Below are 20,866 nucleotides of genomic sequence, written 5' to 3'. Positions count from 1 at the left end.
TTTTGATTTAAGGTCATAAATAACTCATGAGGAATATGAGGAATAAAACAGTGAAGCCTAATGGAGTTTTTTTCTTTTTCAGTGTGTTTCTTCACTCTGTGAATTTCTACAGAAAGTATTTTATCATTTTGGTTACTATTTTAAAAGTGCTAAATATTTTTTAATGTATCAATTTTCAAGACTTAACCATCATGATAGAGTCACTATTTAAAATTGTGATTTTTTTTAACAACTAAAACTATTTTAAAATTGAAACTATTTCTCTAACATCCACCAGTTCCTTGCAATAGTAAGCACAAATGAATAGAAAAATTCAGTTAAGTCAAGTCAAATTAATGTAGTTTATGGTTTCTTGAATTAAGAACAACTGCTCTTTAAAAAAAAATACAGAAATAGCAGTTTTAAAGCAGAAATATACTGAACCTGAAATTTGTTCAAGACTATTTGGAACTATGATATGATTTACTGGAAGAAAATGAGCTGTAAGCCCCAGTGTAAGTTTAAGAGTAAAAGGAAAATATAAGTTTTTCCATATAACCAATGAATAATTACTACTGAAATAAAGAATCTGTAACAAATACTTTTGACTCACTAACTCTTTCCAACTATGTTAAAGTTTTAAAATCTGAACAATAGAAATAACAAATGACAATATAACAAAACCCCATGATTCATTTTTAAAAAGCCACAATGGAAGGATATTAATATAAGACTTAAGGAATTGTACTCGATTATGAGGAAAACAGGAAGGAAGAGTATTTGGTGCCAACTGCACAGAGTTACGATCTTTTAAAACACAGTTTGCAAATGGAATGATAAATGCATCTAATGTGTAGTCTTATCGATCAATGGCTGATTGTTTAAATTCCCATGCTTTATATATGAGATAGAATGGATCATCTTAGAGACAGATTTATACAGAACCAATGAGAATAAAGAGCTAGGGTGGGTTTTTTATTCACTTTTTCAAAGTTTAGCATTGACATGCCTCCATAATAGCACTATGTTTCAACTGGTTGAACCCGCTTGAGAAAATACACATTTCCTTGCCAGTGCTGTGATGTTCATTTTGGAATAGTGTTAAAAAACAAAAACAAAGAATGATACCAAACACATTTAAACTAAAAAAAAAAAAAAAAAGTGAAGTACTCTACCTAAAGGCATTAAGTCCTCATTTCTAACTTATTTTTAACAAAAGACATCCTTGCTTTTAAAACAAATGTGTAGTTTAGTCCCAATAACAGAGTTGGATAACAAAATTCTACATGTACTTTGTATCTTTACAGCATCAAGACATTTTACTCTCATAAATATGTTCAGGAGAAAGTGGATGAATTTAAAACCTAAAAAAAAAAAAAGCAAACAGAAAGCAAAAAAAAAAAAACAAAGTTATAAAAACACAACTACCACATGAACACATAATTAAGCACAGAAACAAAAAAGAACCCACAGAAATAAAGACTGACTTCTCTTATACGATCAGTACCTTTTCCTGGACAAAGCTGGTGTACCCCAAGGAGAGGGGAGAGAAGACTCACTTGTCAGGCAAGGAGGGATCTGTTCTGCACGACTACAGACAACAAAACAGACAGGGTGGTTTAGAGAGGTTAGAAGAAAACATTGGGTTGGCAGTTGGTTAGTTTCCCAAGAAATATTGGTAAAAGTTTAATAAAGAACATCCTCCATACTCAGCAGGAACAGGAACAAGACTCCAACACATGCGCTGGGTGAAACAGGAAGCATGCACAAGGCAGATGCTTATTCCATTAATGTTAACACTGAACACATTTGTTAAAATACTGTATGCCCTATGTCTGACAAATGAAACTAAAAATGAGGTATACTAACTAGTATAAGTAAAAAAGAGGTTGAATCTGGGAAAATTTCTGATTTAAATAACTTAACCCTAGAATGGAGCCCTGGTGGCATAGTGGTTAAGGAACTTGGCTGCTAACCAAAAGATCGGCAGTTCGAGTCCACCAACTGCTCCTCGAAACCCTATGGGGCAGTTCTACTCTGTCCTATAGGGTCGCTATGAGTCAGAATCAACTCAACGGCAATGGGTCATCCCTAGAATGCAACCCTGGTGGCACCGTGGTTAAGTGTTCAGCTGCTAACCAAAAAGTTGGTAGTTCAAATCCACCAGCTGCTCCCTGGAAACCCTACGGGGCAGTTCTACACTCTCCTATAAGGTCGCTATGAGTCAGAATTGACTCAACAGCAACAGGTTTGGTTTTGTTATTATCCCTAAAATACTGTTATTATCGCTTTTTTAAAAAAAAAATATATTTTTATTGTCAAGAAGGGAAGAATTGAAAAGCAGTTTAACAATACTTTGATTTTCATATCTAAATATTAAAGATTAAGAAATATTAAGAAAGAAATATTTCTGTAGATATTTCAAAGGATATAAAACCTATTAGAATTTCTATCCAATAGAGTTCCTTGGTTTATTTATAGGGACAATATAGAAACAACTAATTTATTTTACAAAATACAACCATGGTAACTGTTGAAAGTGATTAACGCTTAGACAAATCAGCAGTAGGATGACTCTTAACCTGTTACTTTCAAAGTGAGAATTTAAAACACAGTTTAAGCACTGAAAATAAGTGATTTAAGTAAAGTAGCTCTCCTATGATCTCCCTTAGAACCTTGGACTTCCCCTATCATAAAACTGTCACAATAGATTATAACTGTCTACTCATGTGCCTGTATTCAAGCTGAAGGATGGCATGGATCAAGGCAATCTTGTGTAAAGCTGAATCCTCAATGCCCAGCACAATAACTAGCATGCTGTAGGTTTTCATTAAGTTATTTGTTTAATGAAGGAATGAGTAAATCACTTAAAAATCTGATGGATTCTCTTAGGGAGCTATGTCATTTTTTGAGGATTATGAAATATTTTCCATGGTAGGATATCTAACAGCCATCTTGAAACATTTATAATCATAATCGTATTCTCCTGTTGACGATCAATATCAGTAGGTCTAGATGCACCTAATATTTTGGGGAGTAAAGTGGAAAATGAGAAAGATAGCAAATGCCACCATTAAAGCAAACTTCATAGCAACTATTGCATTTAGCGCAATAAGAACTAAATGAACTTGGATTTACAAATAATACATAGACTTCAATGTTGACTATTTCAACTTCGATGTTGACAATTTCAACTTCAGAATAATAATATTCACAATTAAAGTGATACACCTTAAGAAAATGGGAGAAAAGATTCATTTGTTTTCATTTTTTCTGATTCAACTTATAATTCAAGCCTTAATGCTGAAGTTATGTATAGTGTACCCTTTTATGCACAGGACAGAGCAGAGCCATACCTGTCAAAAGAATCTGTGGCCACTCTGTAGAGATAAATAAAGAGTTTACTACAGTGCCGTAAAGTGGGGGACACTGAGTCCATGGAGAGCACGTCTTCCTCTAGAAGTCTTTGAAATGGCTGTGTATTTGAGGGGAAGACATTCATGGGGCTTATCTTTCTGAAGTCCGAGAAGCAGCCAAGAAATCGAACAGCATCTGCCAACTTCTCATACTGAATCTCTGTTTTGAAGAAATGCGAGTTAGCTGGCTCATAGCGCATTGCTGCAGTCAACGTGCAAAACACAGTGTGGAGAAGTTCAAACACTTGATTCTGGTTCACTTTCTCCCAGCCATTTTTGGGTGGAGAGCTCAAAGATCTTTCCATAGCAACGAGCAAGGATGTAACGTACACAAATCCTCCAACTTTTCTAAAAACCGTTCTTGAGCGATGGCTTTCTCGAAGGACTAACAGAAGAGCCTGCAGGCAGGGGACAAAAACCAAAACAAACAAAAATAAACTTACCATTCAAATTAAAAAATAAACATCACGTGTGAATATTAAAGGGAAACATCATTCTGTGAACATCTGACATGAATGTTTTTGCCAACTACCCAAAAGCAATTCTGTTAAGTGTATCAAATATTTTGGAATTAAAAAAAACGGCACATTAAAAGTAGAAGATATTTTTAGGAAACACTACCACATTTCCTTCGCTATAAGGCTACAGTAAAAAAACGACTGAAAAGTTTTTCTGATGTTTTTGATTGATAAGGACTATAATTAATTCAGTGATTTTACAGAGTAATTTTACTAAATAAGTAAAATATATATTCTAGTATAATTGTACACATTCGTGAAAACTTGCATCTCTCTGTAAACAAAACTGATTTACTCTAGAAGGGACATAGGAGAGGTGGTCAGAGCGGTCAAGATTTGAGATGCTTTGATTTACATAAAGTGAACATATTCTGAGATTTAGAAAGAAGATTCATGTCAGAGGATTTATTACATTCTCTCTTACAAAGCATTGTGAGATGCCTGAGGGCTGAAAGCATGCCCTTTCCCAGAACAGCTGTAAGTGCTAAGAAAATCTAAAGGCAAAATAAGTAAAATAAACTATCACTTATCTTCTGAATTACCATATTTTTAATTTAGCTTATTATTAGAAATAAGAAATAACACACAATAAAATTAGCTAATATTTTATTGGGCAGTTAGTATGTACTAGGTATTCCGTTCAGTGCTGTTAATCCTCTCAACAATTCTATGTGTTAGGTACTATTCTTGACCCCACTTCACAAATGAGGAAATTGAGGTACAAGATGGTTAAACGACTTGTGAAAGATTGCACAGCACAGAGAATGGCAAAAAACCAAACCAAACCTGCTGCCATCGAGTTGATTCCAACTCGTAGCTACCCTACAGGATAGAGTAGAACTGCCCCACGGGGTTTCCAAGGAGCAGCTGCTGGATTCTAACTGCTGACCTTTTGGTTAGCAGCCGAGCTCTTAACCACTATACCACCAGGGCTTCCAGAACGGCAAAGGTAGGGTTTAAACCCAGGCAGTCTGATTCCCTACTCCTGTACTTAACTATGACACTATACTACCCCAAAGAATAATTTGATATCTGTTTATAGATACATTAAGGCTCCTTTTCCCTCAGTGTTGGCAATTTTAATGCCGTAACAGTATCCAACATTACTTAATTCACAATTATAATTTTCCCAATCATCACATTTTGAAAATGTCATCAATGCTATGTGAAGAGTGGAATGGCTAACTGCTAATAGACATAATTACCTTTTTGAAATACAGTGCTTCAGAAATGATGAGGACTTCCTCATACTTATGCCTTAAGTTATCAAGGCGAGAAACATATAATCTGTATATGTAAATAAAACTTCAAAATACAATGTATTCCTTCTTTGAATCTGCAGTCAACAAACTCATTTTAACGGTATTTCGTTTAACAGTATAGTTTTTTATCTTGTCAAACTTAATATACTGCACTTAAAGCAGCAGTCAAGAAATTAAACAATGTATTATTTGGGTAAATTTGCTGCAAAAGAGCTCTTTAAAGTTAAAAACTAAAGATGTCACTTCAATGACTAAGGTGCATCTGACCCAAGGTATGGTCTTTTCAATCCCCTCATATGAAAGCTGGACAATGAAAAAGGAAAACAGAATAATTATTGACGTATTTGAATTACAGTGTTGGTGAAGAATATTGAATATACCATGGACTGTCAGAAGAATGAACAAAGATCATTCTTATAAGAAATACAACCAGAATGCTCCTTAGAAGCAAGAATGGAGAGACTCTGACTCGCTTACTTTGGATATGCCATCAACAAAGACTAAGTGCTAGAAAAGGACACCATGTTTGGTAAAGTAAAGGGTCAGAGAAACAAGGGAAACCCTCAGTGAGGTGGACTGACACAACAACCGCAACAATGGACTCAAATATACTAACGATCAGGAAGATGGCACAGGGCCAGGCAATATTTTGTTCTATTTTGTTCATAAGCGCCTCTATGCCAACTTTTTTTTTACATGTTTCTGTAAAAAAAAAAAAAATTAGCATAGTGCACTTATGAAAATACCTCATGGGGGGCAGGGCGTAGTTGGTAAACAAACATAGAAGGTGTGTTTTATTTGCGTAAAAATATAGTAATAAAATACAAAGTGGTCATTATACTCATTTAAAACAGGATGCATATACCATAGCATAAAGAAAAAATGCAAACTTCTCATTATGAATTACTCAAATTTAATTTACTGGAAAATTCAAATTAAAACCTAGTTACTGGAAATGAAATTAATCAATTAACTAATTGAATAAAGGCAAAAGGAAATAAAAGAAATATGATTCTAGAAGGTAGCTATCCTTCCTGACAACTCTGACATAAATAATTCCTGTTACGTTTGTGGCTGGAATGGGGTGACAGGACCAGGAGAGGAAGTCAGAGAGAAGGGAGACCAGCTCGCAAGGACTTTGAAAGCCATGTTAGAGACACTACCTTCTTTTGTTATTATTTTGACATAATTTTAGACTTAACAGAAAAACTGCAGAAGTAGTTAAAAGAATTTCCAAAGATCCTTCATCCAAACTCTCCAAATACTAACCTTTTATTTGATCTCTCCCTTTCTCATTCTTGCTTCGCCCTTGTTCTCTGTATGACACTTTGCCCCTAAATGTTTCATGTAAAGGACATGCTGCCCAGTCCTATGCTGTCCTCATGACTGGTTGTGGATTGGACCTTTGTGATCGATAGGGTTTTCACCAGCTCATTTTCAGAATTAGATCGCCAGGCCTTTCTTCCTAGTCTGTCTTAGTCTGGAAGCTCTGCTGAAACCTGTTCAGTATCATAGCAGCACACAAGCCTCTACTGACAGCCGGGTGGCAGCTGCGCATGAGGTACACTGGCCAGGAATCGAAGCCGGGTCTCCCACATGGAAGGTGAGAATTCTACCACTGAACTACCACTGCCATGTAGTCTGTAGACAGACTACACAGATTCAAGTCATGGCTCCTCTACCCTACTATATAAACTTGGGCAAATTATTTAACCAGTTTATTTCTATCATCTATAAAAACAGGTATACCAAAATTATCCATCTCTATTATAAAGATTCAATAAGTAGATGTATGTAAAGTGTGTAGAATAGTACCTGACACATAGGAAGTAGTCAATAAGTGTTAGTTTTTATTACAATTATAGTGATTTCTGGTACTTGGAAAAACTTTTACTATTCTTTGATATTATGTAATATTACATATTCTTCATATACAAAATAAAACTTATAAGATTTAATCAAGTGCACAACTTTGAAAAACTTTAGAAAAATTGCGAAACGGGAGACTTATCTTGGTATGCTTGCTAGCCATGTCCTTTATTTATCTATCCATTGTTGTTAGTTGCCCTCGAGTCGATTCTGACTCAAGGTGACCTTATTTAAAATAAACTGAATTAGTAAATTCACTTTGAAATAAATTAAAACATTTTAGTTTGATTTTGAAAATTTATTACATAGAAATACCAGTGGATGCACTAATGTGAGGGTGTGTATCTTTGTAAAGCATAATGGTGTGGTTGAAACAATAAACCAAAACCCACAGCTGTAGAGTCGATTCCAACTCATAGCAACCCTACAGGACAGAGCAGAACTGCCCGATAGGGTTTCCTAGGCTGTAATCTTTACGGAAGCAGACTGCCACATCCTTCTCCTGCAGAGTGGTTTGTGGGTTCAAACCGCCGATCTTTCAGTTAGCAGCCGAGCACTTAATGACTGCGCCACCTGGGTACCTTTGTTGAAAGAACATGGTATTTAAAATCTTGGGTTCAGCTTCACTACTTAAAGCTGTATAAACGTATCAGGTATATGATCTCTCTGAACCTCAGTTTTCTCATCTGTAAAATGGTGCACTACTTACTTTACAGGACAACTAAGAAGTAAATAAAAAAGCATATGTAAAATTTCTAGTATAGTGTCTGACATATATAAGAATACTCATGCGTGTATATGTGTGTGCATATGTATAAATGTCATATACAGCATCTTATTTAATTGATGCATAACACTATATGAGTGATTTTAACTGAGTAAATACTATGTGTATTAATAGAATTTACTATTTATTAAGATGTTATACTTTACTCATGTACTTTTTAATTTAAGGGATAATTCCTGTAAGCCAAGATAATTACTGCAGAGGTTTATGAGCAGTAAGCTAGCACATACTGAAAGACATGAATGATTGGAGTTTTTTCAAATCTTTAGTGTGCAAAAATTTGTATTTCTTTGGTTAATTAGATTTTTTGAAACTTCTTTGTCCTAACTTAAAAATAATCATTTAAAAATGGCTGCAGATTTTAGTAGAAGAGTAAACACACACTTAGCAAACTTACCCTTAAAATGTCAGTCTTCAACTGCAATTCTGTTGGTGGGGCTGAATGCATTAACCCTAGGAGAGTGCCCATGTCATCATCGCCGTTTGGAGAGAGCACCAGCTGCTGGATAATCATCAGGGCGTGCTGCCGGCACTGAGGGTACTTCACTATGTTATGTGCGCATCTCGCACCTCCAAACTCTCGGAAAACTCCTTGAAGCAGGGGGAAGAAGGAACAACATGGGCTAACTTAAAACTCTCTGAGACAAGTCAGATGAATTAAAATTCCAGTCTTTTAATAGATAGAGTAGCTGAAAAGAATGCAAATAAAACCCAACCAGCTATTTTACCTTTTAAACTGACAATACAAAATTGCACAGTGAGACATCAGCAAAGGTATATGTACGTTTTCATAATGCAAGAATACTGCCCCGATATGTTTCACTGTGTTCAAATTCTCCAAATCTACATCATTTAGAAATGTCATAGGTAGACATCAGGAGACACAATATTTTTATGTAAAGGTTTTAAGCTGAACAATACTGAAATCAATTTATGTGAAAGGCTTTTCAGATGAACAAAAGCCAAAATATATGAGATTTAAACTGTATAAGTCTTCTAAAACAGAAGCAAAAGGGACTGGAATAAATTATTCTACCAAGTGAAAAATTACAAGGAACCAAACCTTTTAGTTAGATAGAGCACATAAACAACAAAAGATAGATTCTGCAATATAAAGCATCAGTCATTGTACTGCTCCAAAGCTTTATGTAGCTTGATTTATTTAATCCTCATCTCCCACCATAGCACAGATGAGGAAATGAGACATACAGAAGTTGAGTAACTTTGCCAAGGTTACACAGTTAACAAGTATAGAGCAGGACTTAGGCCCAGGTAGCCCAGCTATAGAGCTGTGCTCCTGCCCACTAGCTAAACTGCTCTCATATTAAATACCATCCTCCAATATAATCACCATTAACAGATGACTTAAATAACTAATTAGTATTTGCTCCAAAGTAATTGTTTTACCCTTTGTGCTTTTAGAGTAACGTGTATACACATCTATTTTAACTTATATCAAATGGTCTTATTATTTGTATGTTTTGTCCTCCATTAAACTTGGATTTCCCTCTGGCTTGAAATCTTCGTTGAGTAAATAATTGTCAGTGTATTTTGCTGTAGCAGCCACTATCCTTTGTCTGTTTATGTGACTTCCTATTTGCTAACTTTATAAGAATTACACGACCTTGAAGTGAGTGTAAGTCATGTTTTTGAGTTTTAGCACGAGGATTTTTGACATCCCTTTGCTACCTGAAGGCTGTGTTTACTTGCTTCCTGGTTGCCAGTTAGGGTTCATTACATAATCATAATGGCGAATAGTTTTTCAAATACTTACTATAAGCAAAGCACTATTCTAAGTCCCCGAGAACTAGTAACATTTTCCTAACAAGGAAAAGATCATAGCTAAGAAAAGAACATTGTGAAAACATATTCGGCACTTTGGGAGCTGTATTACGTGATTTTTAGTCACAGGGAGTGAGCTGTCCGTTCCTACACACCGGTGGAATCATCAAATTCCTCCTTGTGCAACAGTAGGTCCTGTCATCAAAAGCTAATCTGCCAAGTAACCTCTTGCTAGTATACACGTTCTCCTTACTTACCGACTATCTCGTTATCTGACATTTCGCATTTACGACAATAGTAAAAAAATCTACTGTCCGACTATTTTGTGCATTAACAACGTACGTATGGCAGTAATGAACGGTAAGGTGTAAGGCAAAAGTAACATTGGCTTTGACGGTTAATGTTATGTGTAACATTAGCTGGGCCATGATTCTCTGTGGTTTGGAGTTATGTAATGATGTAGCCTTTCTCCATTTTCTGATCTGGTGTAGTCATCCTCTATTTTCGCATAACATTGATTTTGCATAACGACCTGGTCTTTGGAACCTAAGCATGTCGACAAGGGAGGAGAGGGTGTATTCTTCTTATGCTTCCCAGTATCTCAGTCAACAAAAACTCGTTAGTAAAAATGAAACTGTGTATTATACCTTAGAAAAACTGTTAATACATTACCCATTAAATATCATCATACTTATTGTTTAAATTACCTACTAAATTAATTCAATTCTGTCTTGACATTTGCCAAAATTGTGGGTTTTATATAATCATGTGTTTACATCTTTCTCTACTAGGTTTTAATTCCCTTGTGGCAAGAACTGTCATATCTTTGCATCTCTAACATCTAGCACAGTTCCTGAGACACACAATATATTTTAAATATATCAAATACTCAGTTTCTCTGCATTCAGGCAAATACTCATGCATTTGTACGTTCATTTTTTTCGTTCATTCATTCATTCACTTAAGGCTTTCCATAACACTTAAATAAAATCCAAGTTCCTCACGGTGGCTTAAAAAGCTCTACAAGCTATGGGCTCAGTCTACTCATCTCAACTCATCCTCCCCCTCAATTAATTTTCTCAAATCTTATTGGCTTTGTCTGACATGTTTTGGAACTTGGCTAAAAGAAAATGTCAAGTAATGTAATCTTTTTAAAAGCAAGAGTCGTATTTTACAAATAGTTGGACTCTCTATTAATGAGGTTGAATAGGATTGAAGAAAAGTTGAGACCAAAGAGAAAGCAAAAGATTTAATGGATAAAGTTTACCTGGCAAAAGTAAGTTATGCTAGCTAGAGAATCATTATTCAATTATTTCTCTAGGGTTGCAACATTATAATGCTTTAATTTGAATTACTAAAAAAGTAAGAAAATTACCATAAGAAGCAAATATTTTAGAAAATAAGTAAGTAAAGTCATTCGAGTCAGTCTGCAATATAATAAGTCAAAGATTAAAAAAAAGAATATTTAAACATAAGGAACACTTTAAAAAGCCATAAAATGTAAGTACATATTTTGAAATAATAGTAATATTATATATCTTGTAATAATTACACATTTTATGTATTTTTAATCAATATATTACTAAACATTAAAAGTACTGCATTTCTAGAGACATGATAGTACTGTCATTGACTCAACCGTCTTTTTCTCTAAGTGACAAGAGTACTTCAGAAGCAAGAATCAGTACAGAATATGCAATCTGAAGTAATCTACTCCCAAAGCATTTTCTAGTAGCTTTTCTAATTACCTGCATTTGTGTTTGATCCTTGAAGAAGCAATGTCAAGGTCTCCATAACCAACAAAGCCAGGTGCTTTTGGTCTTCAACAGAACTATTATTTCTTGAGTCCCCTAAGATAAAGGTTGAAAGGTCCAAATCACAAAAGTGACAGGCTTATTTTTTCTTGATTTCAGTTTTGTTTTAACAATTCCTTTCAATATTTCTTTAACATTCACCTTCACTACTAATACAGCCTACATAATGCAACCTGTAAAAATGACACGTGTCCAACATCTGCCAGAAGTAGGCTCACAATTAATGTTTACAGATTTTACTTGAGGATGGCTAGAATGTTATCTAGCAAATATTGAAAACAAAAATGCCGAAGTTAAATATATACTTTTCACAGGGGCTTTCATAATCAAGGAGGTCAACAAGAGAAGGCTAGATTTAATGCACCAAAATTTTGAATGCAAAATTTATGGCTACTACTACCTATTTAACTTGTATTAATTCATTCAACACATTTTATACTAATCGCCAGGTACTACTGTGCTTTTATCATATTCCTCAGAAAGGATGAAAAACCTCAAATTGAAGGTACTTATGATAATGTGTGTGTGTATAAAACATCACTAAAGAGATCTATTTATTTTCTGTCTATATTAATAAAAACATTCAGAAGTAACTACACATTCCAATTGTTTGCAGAAGCTTTTAAAATTCCCTCTTAGAAGCAGAAACTGACACTGGTCATGTGGATAGTAAATGTTTTTCCCAGTTTTTACCTTAAATTCTCTTCTGCCACAATGACAAGTTTCTAGGCTTCCCTTCCCCAATTCCCTATTGGAAGCTGAATGAACAGATAACTTAAGAGTCACATCCTAATACTCACAAGGATGTCACAATAATGCACATTTGTAAGCGATTCAAAGCAATAATGAAGCAAAAGTCAAAAACATCAACAAACACTTTTTCTAACCCCCTTTTGTCAAATAAAAATAACATTATAAAAATGCTTTACCTTGTTCATTGAGTGCCTGAGTTGGATCCTTCAAGAGAGCTGCATATTTATGCAGAAGGTTGACCATGACCTCCAGAAGGCCCACCTCCCTGAATACATCTTTAAATATGTAGTCATGTCGTGTAAACTTAAGAAGTGTTTTCATTGCAATAATGCTACAGTGGTAAGAAGAGCTAGATTTTAAGAGGATGCTAACACTAATAAGTTCTTTACAAGGGATATAATTTAAGCTAAAAACGACAAACTCCAGCATCTCGAAGTATTTGTTTTGTACTTCTGGGAGTTTAGAAATCTTCTCTGCAAACTGTGACAGTGTGTGCTGTGACTCCAGGATGAAATAGTTGGCATTGTCAGCCATGTAAATATTTGTGATGGCATCAAGGATAATTTGGGCAAGGAAGCTGGTTTTTGCTTTTAAAAATGCATTCTGAAGAACTGCAAAGGCCTGGATGTTTCTCACACTGTGACCTAAAACAGAAAACAAAAACACCAAAGTAGGTGATATGTGATATTTTCATCACGGCAAACTAGTCTGTTTAACCACATCATGAATTGTAACATTTATTAACGATTTACGAAGAACATACTCTGTTTTCACCAAAGGTCTTTTTTTTTTCTTTCATATGGCTCAAATCATTTAATTTAAACTAAACAATAACACTGATTAAAAATCTTTAATACATCATTATAAATATTCCAATTTAAGAACAGTTGTCTCCTTTGCTCCTTACAATAACCGTACAAAGCAGATCACTAGGAGCAGAAAATTTTGAGTCATAAAGGAAACTCAAAATTATCTAGTTTGATCTATTCATTTTATAGAATATTATACCAATTTTTCTGAAAAAGAAACTGATGTTGAAAATGATAAAATGACTTGCTCACGGTCACCTGACTTCTGACTCTTAGGGCAGCGTCCTCTATAGTTAACCTTGCATTTATAGACATTATGTCACTGGATCCTCACATAACTCCAGTAGGCTCTAGGTTATATATTTATATCCCTGGTATAGGTGAGGCAATATCAAGTGAATTTTGTTGTATTCATTCTCTTATTACAGAATTACACTACTGTAATTAGCTAGTATGGCAAAAATCAAGATAAGATTAACCAAAGGAAACAAGTCTGAAATAAGAGAGTATATGGCTGAGTCATTTTTATATTACTCACACAGAGTTAATTGTGGAATACTCAAGCTGGAAATAATAAATTAGAGGTTTTTTTTTAGAGACCTCTTTTAAAAAATTAATCTTAAATAAAACAAAGTTTTTTAATGCTAAAAGACATGCCTGGAATTCTACCACATTTACTGCACAGAGTTTAAAAGTTTCTATATAGTTTATGCACTGAGGATAAATCATATCACAATAAATTTGATGACTCAAAACTAAGTTATGATTTTTCAATGCAATTTTCTCAAGGTTCAATGTAACTCTGGGGTTTTCTAGTAAGCCCATTTAGTCTTCTTAATTTAAAACTGTTGACTTCTACATCATAAAAAAAAGGTATTAATGTGCACAATGAAATTTAGATAACTAGATACATTGCTATTTCTTGGCTAGTTAAATTTTACATGCAAATATCATGACCCTATTAATATTCACTAAGTGACAATCGTGAAAGAAATTACTAGATGTCTCCAGGTTCAAATTCTCTTGGAATGGTTATTGTTCATTTAAAAAATATTAAACAGTAAAACTAGCTTGCATTTTTTATGTAACTAAATGTTCTTAACTACGGAATACATCTTCTTAATAAAAGATCACTGAGATCTTTGGCTAGATGAGGAGTCAAACGTTAGGAAATCTGGGTTACAAAAATTTATTCTCTGACAAAATAATACAATTTTTTTTGTACTTAGCTTTGCTTAGTCTTAAATAAAATATAAGCATTTATAGCTCATGCTTTCCATATATATCTTAGGTGAGTACCAATCAAGTTCCACCCATGTAAAGTAGAAATTCATAGAGTATGTTGAATGAAATACTATAATATAAATTTCATTGTTTGATATGACTTTTATAATGTTACTTTCAAGTATTTGATCTGTTAAATTCTGTCACTTAAGAAATTTTTACCTAGACTTAAACCATAAAAAGCACAAACTTTAATGAAAGGCATTATATTACTTTTATGCAGTTTACATAAATAAAGAGCAACGAAAGTCAGGCTAATTTATTCTTTTTCTATTCCTCGGAGAAACTCAAAATGAAAAAAAAGAGACTCACCCTTGCCTGTTGGCTGGGGCACTGCAAACCCAGGCAATAAAAAGGGTGCCCCTGTGGTAATACCAGCTGGTTTTAGTTCACTGACACCATAGGTTGTTAGGGAAGTTATCAGATTAACCAGATCTTTCAAGGCATCCTTGGATTCAGCTTCTTTCGCTTGTTCCAATCTAGGAAAAGTATGATTTAGCAAATACCTTTGTCTTTCCTTGACTTTTCAAATTAAATACAGAAAATATTTTTCAATTTTATATGCAATATATAAATGTATAAAGTACTGTGAAAAGTTTCTTACTACATTTTTTCCTATACGATAACAGTATTTTTAAAAATCTACAAATTTTATTATAAGACATTATAGTGTATTTGAAAGAAAATTACACCAATAGTCACTCGGAGACCTGATATAACTGCTGATTTTGCTATTAACAGTGCTTTTTCAGGTACATCACTAATCTTTGGTAGAGAATCTTAAAATAGAGGAATTAGATTAAATGATCGCTCAAGTTCCCTACAGCTCTAAGGTTATGAAGTTTCGCTGTTTATAGTCAATAATCTTACTAAGACATTTTTTCTGTTAATAATTTTAAAAATTCATTGGGAAGAGTTTTAAGAATATTACTTGTATCATCAATTAATTCAAGTATTCTCAGAGTGCATTTAAATAAAGTTTTAGGAATCCAACAATTTTTGGAAATAACCTTAATTCCTTCAAAAAGACCACTGAGGTCCTTGTGAACTTATCTCTTGATCTTGGCCTTACTGAGAACATAAAACGGGGTGCAACAAATACCTTTAAAGATTTACTGTGCTTTTCCCCATAACAGAAGTAATTATTTTCATTAAACTTGGAGAATGAACAAAGTCAAAAAAAGAAGAAAAAGTATGCTTAGATTCACGAAGACTTTTAACACTGATATATTTTTAAAATTTGTCTTTTTACTGTGTAAAATTTAGTTTTTAAATATATTTTCGTATGTAATCTGTTTTTTTTGCAATTACCAGTGTTATACATGTACTTCTCCATATCAGTATAAGCTCTCCATAGACACACGTTTTAAAGGCCCATCACATCCACTGTGTCAATCTGTGGTTGGCCGTTTAGATTTGAGGGAAAGGAGGTAGAGTAGCAGAAGTCAAATACAAGAGCACTAACATAAAATTTTATCTACACTTAGGATTTTATCTTCAAGATCAATAACCAGAAGTGAAATTATTATTCAAGGAGTATCAATATTTTTAAAGATTTTGATAATATTTTATCAGCCTGTACACTCGAAGGACTGCACCAGTCAGCACCCACTAGTAATGTGAAGTGGTTATTTCATCAATAACAACTTCACATAAACATACAAACATGCAAAATTATATTCTTGCACACACATGCAAAATTATATTCTTGTGATTTGCCTAGTTTTAACTAATGGCAACTAAGTTAAACTGGTGTTAGAAACAAGAAGTTTACAAAACAGAGTTGTCTTACAACAGACCAAATGATTTAAAAATAACAAAAAGGCCTAGGAACAGTTAGTGGGGAATGAGTATCTTTTTCCTAATAAAATCTGAAACCAGTCACTTTCTCCCATTACATGCATGCATGTACCATTTGGGAAGGGAAAGGGGATAGTGAAACATTTTGAGTGACTAATTTGTTTTATATACATATTTGTATGGTCTCATTTAATTTACATATTTATTCATTATTAACTACATTAATAACAACACCGAAGTACTATGAAATAAAGATAACCAAAAATATAATTAAGCAACAAGTGTTTATGTTAATCAGTTCATTTAAACTCTCTTCCCTCAGCTACTAAAGAAGAGCAGACTTATTCACATATCTAACCTTTGCCTCACCATACTTGCAGCCTGAATCTGTCATTTTAACTCTAAATTCAGTTTTTTTGTACTCTGTTGGCAGAAGAGAAATAAAGAGAGGCACCCAAGAGGACACTCAAGTATACATTAAATAAGTGCTTTATTCTTTTTTCCTGTAACCTCAAATCGTATTGTTTCCTTTGATAAAAACGACTGAGTAGACACTTAAAATACATTCTTATATTGTGGGGTTTTACCTAAGCAAGAGATCGCAAAGGAAATTATATCCTTGCCATATCCGAAAATCATCCAAAAGTGTTTGAGAAACATCACTGGAATCTTTGAGGAAACAAGAAAGCCCAGCAAACATTTCAACAATTTCTAGGGGAGACAGGTCATCTGATTGCTGCATATTCTGTACACATGTAGATAAACATTCTTTTTCTGCAAGAATAAATAATTAAATACATATGTATTATTTATGTCAATTGCTTAAGAAAATTTTCTTCACTCTTAACAGGTGTTTAGTGAAACACTAAATATTAGTGTATCTATAAAATGCTACAGACAAATGTTACACACTCTAAAAGTAAATATAAGTTTCAAATTCACTGGAAAAGCTCTGCCTCTAAGTACTAAACCAAGGATAATACCGGAAGTGCTGAAAATGGTTGACATTCATTATACTTTTATGTTATATTTCGATGTTTTATCATTAAACAAAATGATTGGCTACTGTCAAATGATATTTTATATTGATACAGCAAAAAAGATGAAAAACTATCTTCTAAGTTAATTAAGAGAAATTCAATAATTAGAAGTTTAAGTCAGAATGAATGTGGAGCAATGAGATACAGAAATTAGTAAATATATTTTGTACTACATATTACTAGCTTAAAAAACAATCTTACTCTACCACTGACTTTGAGGATTCATGGCATTCAAAGATGATTCTCTCTCTTATCTTTAGTGAACTTTATTTGTATAAGGAAAACTAGCGTCACAGAACAAAAGCTAAAGAGACTGAACATAGAATAGAGGAAAAGAAACATGTAATGACTAGTGTATTAGGTGCTGGATTTTCACATAAATCATTTAATAATTGTAAGTGAACAAACAGTTGTATAAAGGTAATCTGAAAGATTTTCAGAATAATATATATGCATAAAATAAGTAGACAATATGCAATGCTAAAGCAGTTACCTCCTAATTAGATATTTTAAAAGATATTTGACATACATAAGTTAAACATAATGGTGCTGATACAGAATCCACATAATTCCATCTATCTATATTAGACAGAATAGCTAGCTACTTATGAAATATCCTTCAAAAAGACTTGAAACTATAGCATGTAAAAACAATTCCTTTTTCTTTTTTTTTTTAGTAAAAAGAGGGGAGAATAGGATATGACATAGAATTTGCATTATCTTTCAATTCAACACTGACATCCCAATGAAATTATTTTAATTTTTACAGATACACATCATTTCTTACATTTGAAATGTCCCACTATGCAAAAACAAAAATTTTTCTCCTAGCAAATTTATTTTTTAATTTAAAAGAGAATCTTTGGAGAATTGAGAGATTAAAAATAAATCTGTCACAATATGAGGAAAAGATAAATGGAAGAAATTCAGAGCATTTAAAATGAAGACAAAGAGATATTCACCATGAATATACTTCACTACATTGACACTAAGACCATGACGGGATATGGTCATAAGCACTTCTCCGGCACTCTTCCTCCAAGGCAGGTTATAGGGAGGGCACCAAGAGGTTATTGCACTGAATAAAAGCTGGAGATCATCTTTTTGAGCCAGCTCCTCTGCCGGAGAAACAAAACTGCAGAGTTTCACTAAGATCTAAAATACAAACAAAAATCAAAACAAAACAAAGATATCTATTAGTACATAAATGGCTGGGGAAAGGGAGGAGGTGGAAAAGACTGTTGCTGTTGTCGTCGATTCAATTCCAACACTTGGTGACCCCATGTGTGCAGAGCAGAACTACTCCACAGCGTTTTCACGGCTGCAACCTTTTGGAAGCCCATCACCAGGCTTCTCTTCCGAGGCACCTTGGAGTGGGTTCAAACCACCAAATTTTCAGCTAGTAATCCAGCACTTACCCATTTGTGCCACTCCGGGACTCCCTTCAGAAAAGGACTAAATCTGAATATCATCGAAAAATTCAAATGTAGAAAGACATCTATAACTTAGAAGTATGTTATGAAGACAGAAAACGATCCCTACTTATATATGCTTATTTTAAGAAAATCGTCTATACTTACCATCCTCTTTTCACCAAGGTATTTTTACATGTCTTGCTTTGAAACAGAATAAAACAGCAGCAACTGTCAAGGTCAACATTTTATTTTTCTAATCTAGCTTTTTAATACCTAGTTCACCACAGTGCAATGTAATTTTCTTCTCCAAAGAGGACAGGTTTAGGGAGATGAAAATGTAAAAACAGATCTTTAAACGTAAAGGTATTGTCAAAGTAGAAAGTAGAAAGAAAAATCAGAATAATACAAATTATCTTAATTTGGAGAGAATCTTTTGTCTAGTTGCCAAAAACCTTCTAAAGTCTAGCTTTCGAAGAAGACTCAAAGCTTCTCAAACGCTGAATGAGAACTTAGCCCTTCACTATGATTTGCAAAACACATACTACATTAGGGCATGTAGTACTAAGAGCCTGCTACTTGGTGAATTTAACTGTGGTATCTGTGCTCAATAGATTCTTCCCTCTAATCTCAATTCAGGGCCAGGAAAAGTTAACTTTCTTTCTCTGTGTTAAATTTTTTCGTCTAAATATTTTTCAAACACATATACAATGAGTAACTATAATTTATAAAATAATTTTATTCTCCTGCAAGAAAAGTACCTCATAAGTTTTGTAATTTCAACATCGGTGGGAGAAACTGCTAAGTAAAGACAGGTATTTGAAATACAAATGCCTTGTCTCAGGAAAACTAGTTCTTGCTTTTCCTATTCTCTTCAGTGCAAGAACTTGCTTAGACATAAGAGCTTTCTAATTTGTAGCTGCCAGATATCAAGAAGAAGAAAAAAAGGGATTAAGAATTCAGAGAAACAATAAAATACTTATAAATCAGTAAATGTGGACAGGGATTAAGTAAGTGTTACAAGAATATAGGGAAAGGCCAAAATAAATAAATAAATCCTGGAGAAACCACTGGATACCAAATGTTCATTAATATGTGTACTATATGTATCTATCTCTATTGGTACAGTTAGTCAAATGTAGCAAAATGGTAGATACTCAGAGTAGTATACAGTTGGTTATACTTTTCGCAGGTTCTGACACTGCTCCTATGTGATTAGAGGACTGATGTCATTTCCCTAACTTGTAAAAGAAAAAAAGATGTCTAATTTTTAAAAAATAAAATGCTGTCCTTGAAATCAAATGCATGTTCTCAAACATAAACTAGATTTAATGATTCCTTGAACTTACTGCCTCTTAAGATCATTGGTTCTTAACCTTTAGAGGCAAAAGGATCCTTAGAAATCATCTAATACAATCTTCTCATTTTAGAGACTAGAAAACTACAAAGTCTAACTCATTCCTCATTCCTTCTCTGCCCCCGTATTAACCTCTTTTATTTGCAGGGACTGTGTTACAAAGTCAAGCCAAGAGTGGCAGAGCAACACTTGACCACATCAACCCAAGTGACGAAAACAAATGCCTGCATGAAGCAGTACCAACTGCTACGGTCTCAGAAAACCATCTGTCACGTAATATAAACATGAGGATTTCATCCATCACAAATACTGTGCTCTTAAAATATTTAATAAGTTTCTCTCAATTGGTTTCTACACAAATTGATGAAAATAATGTTTAGTGGGTGATGAGGAGGTAAAACAAGGAAGTGAGGCACTAAAAGGAGCACTGGAATGGGAGTTAGGAGACCTAGGTTCTAATCCCGGCCACTCACCTGCTGTGGATTACATGCATGGATACCAGGTTCCACAAATGTAAAGTGAGGAGTTAGATTTAAATTACCCTTTTGGCCTTACATTCAGGACTCTAATATACTAAAATGAGTCCCACACTATTTGAAAGTCAGCACCTATTGCTTTGAAATTCAGAAAAAATATTTAAGTTTCAGAAAAAAATTAAGTTTCAAAAGGGAACTTTGCTACACTTATTTAGGTATTGTTGTTAAGTGCCGTTGAATAGGTTCTGCTCATACTTAGATATTAGGAGTATAAAATGGAGCTTCCATTTATTGCCTAAGGGGGTGCTTTACTTGGATGGGACTGCAATTCTTTTTTTTTTTTTTTTTTTTTACTTTTCTTGTAGCAGAACTTTTTTTATTGTACTTCAGGTGAAGGCTTACAGAACAAACAGTTCCTCATGAAAACAGTAGTACACATGTTGTTTTATGACATTGGTTAACAACCCCACAACATGTCAACCCTCTAACTTCTCAACCTTTTTTTTTT

At 33.8% G+C, this 20,866-nt stretch overlaps 1 protein-coding gene across 5 annotated transcripts in view; it reads right to left on the bottom strand.

The window, feature by feature from the left end:
- The window catches only part of WDFY3 (WD repeat and FYVE domain containing 3), a 278,975-nt gene that overhangs the window by 132,703 nt on the left and 125,406 nt on the right, over window positions 1-20,866 (bottom strand). For all 5 annotated transcript variants that reach the window (XM_023724712.1, XM_023724716.1, XM_023724713.1 and 2 more), the window contains 7 exons: window positions 18,076-18,268; window positions 16,661-16,847; window positions 14,586-14,752; window positions 12,357-12,824; window positions 11,362-11,463; window positions 8,229-8,422; window positions 3,336-3,793 (listed from right to left, as the gene is read on the bottom strand). In XM_023724712.1, the coding sequence (XP_023580480.1) occupies window positions 3,336-3,793; window positions 8,229-8,422; window positions 11,362-11,463; window positions 12,357-12,824; window positions 14,586-14,752; window positions 16,661-16,847; window positions 18,076-18,268 (1,769 nt within the window). The remainder of the gene's footprint in view (window positions 1-3,335; window positions 3,794-8,228; window positions 8,423-11,361; window positions 11,464-12,356; window positions 12,825-14,585; window positions 14,753-16,660; window positions 16,848-18,075; window positions 18,269-20,866) is intronic.

Source organism: Trichechus manatus, unplaced genomic scaffold, assembly GCF_000243295.1.
Source record: "Trichechus manatus latirostris isolate Lorelei unplaced genomic scaffold, TriManLat1.0 scaffold00257, whole genome shotgun sequence".
Taxonomy (NCBI): domain Eukaryota; kingdom Metazoa; phylum Chordata; class Mammalia; order Sirenia; family Trichechidae; genus Trichechus; species Trichechus manatus.
This window is presented reverse-complemented; position numbering and strand designations above follow the sequence as displayed.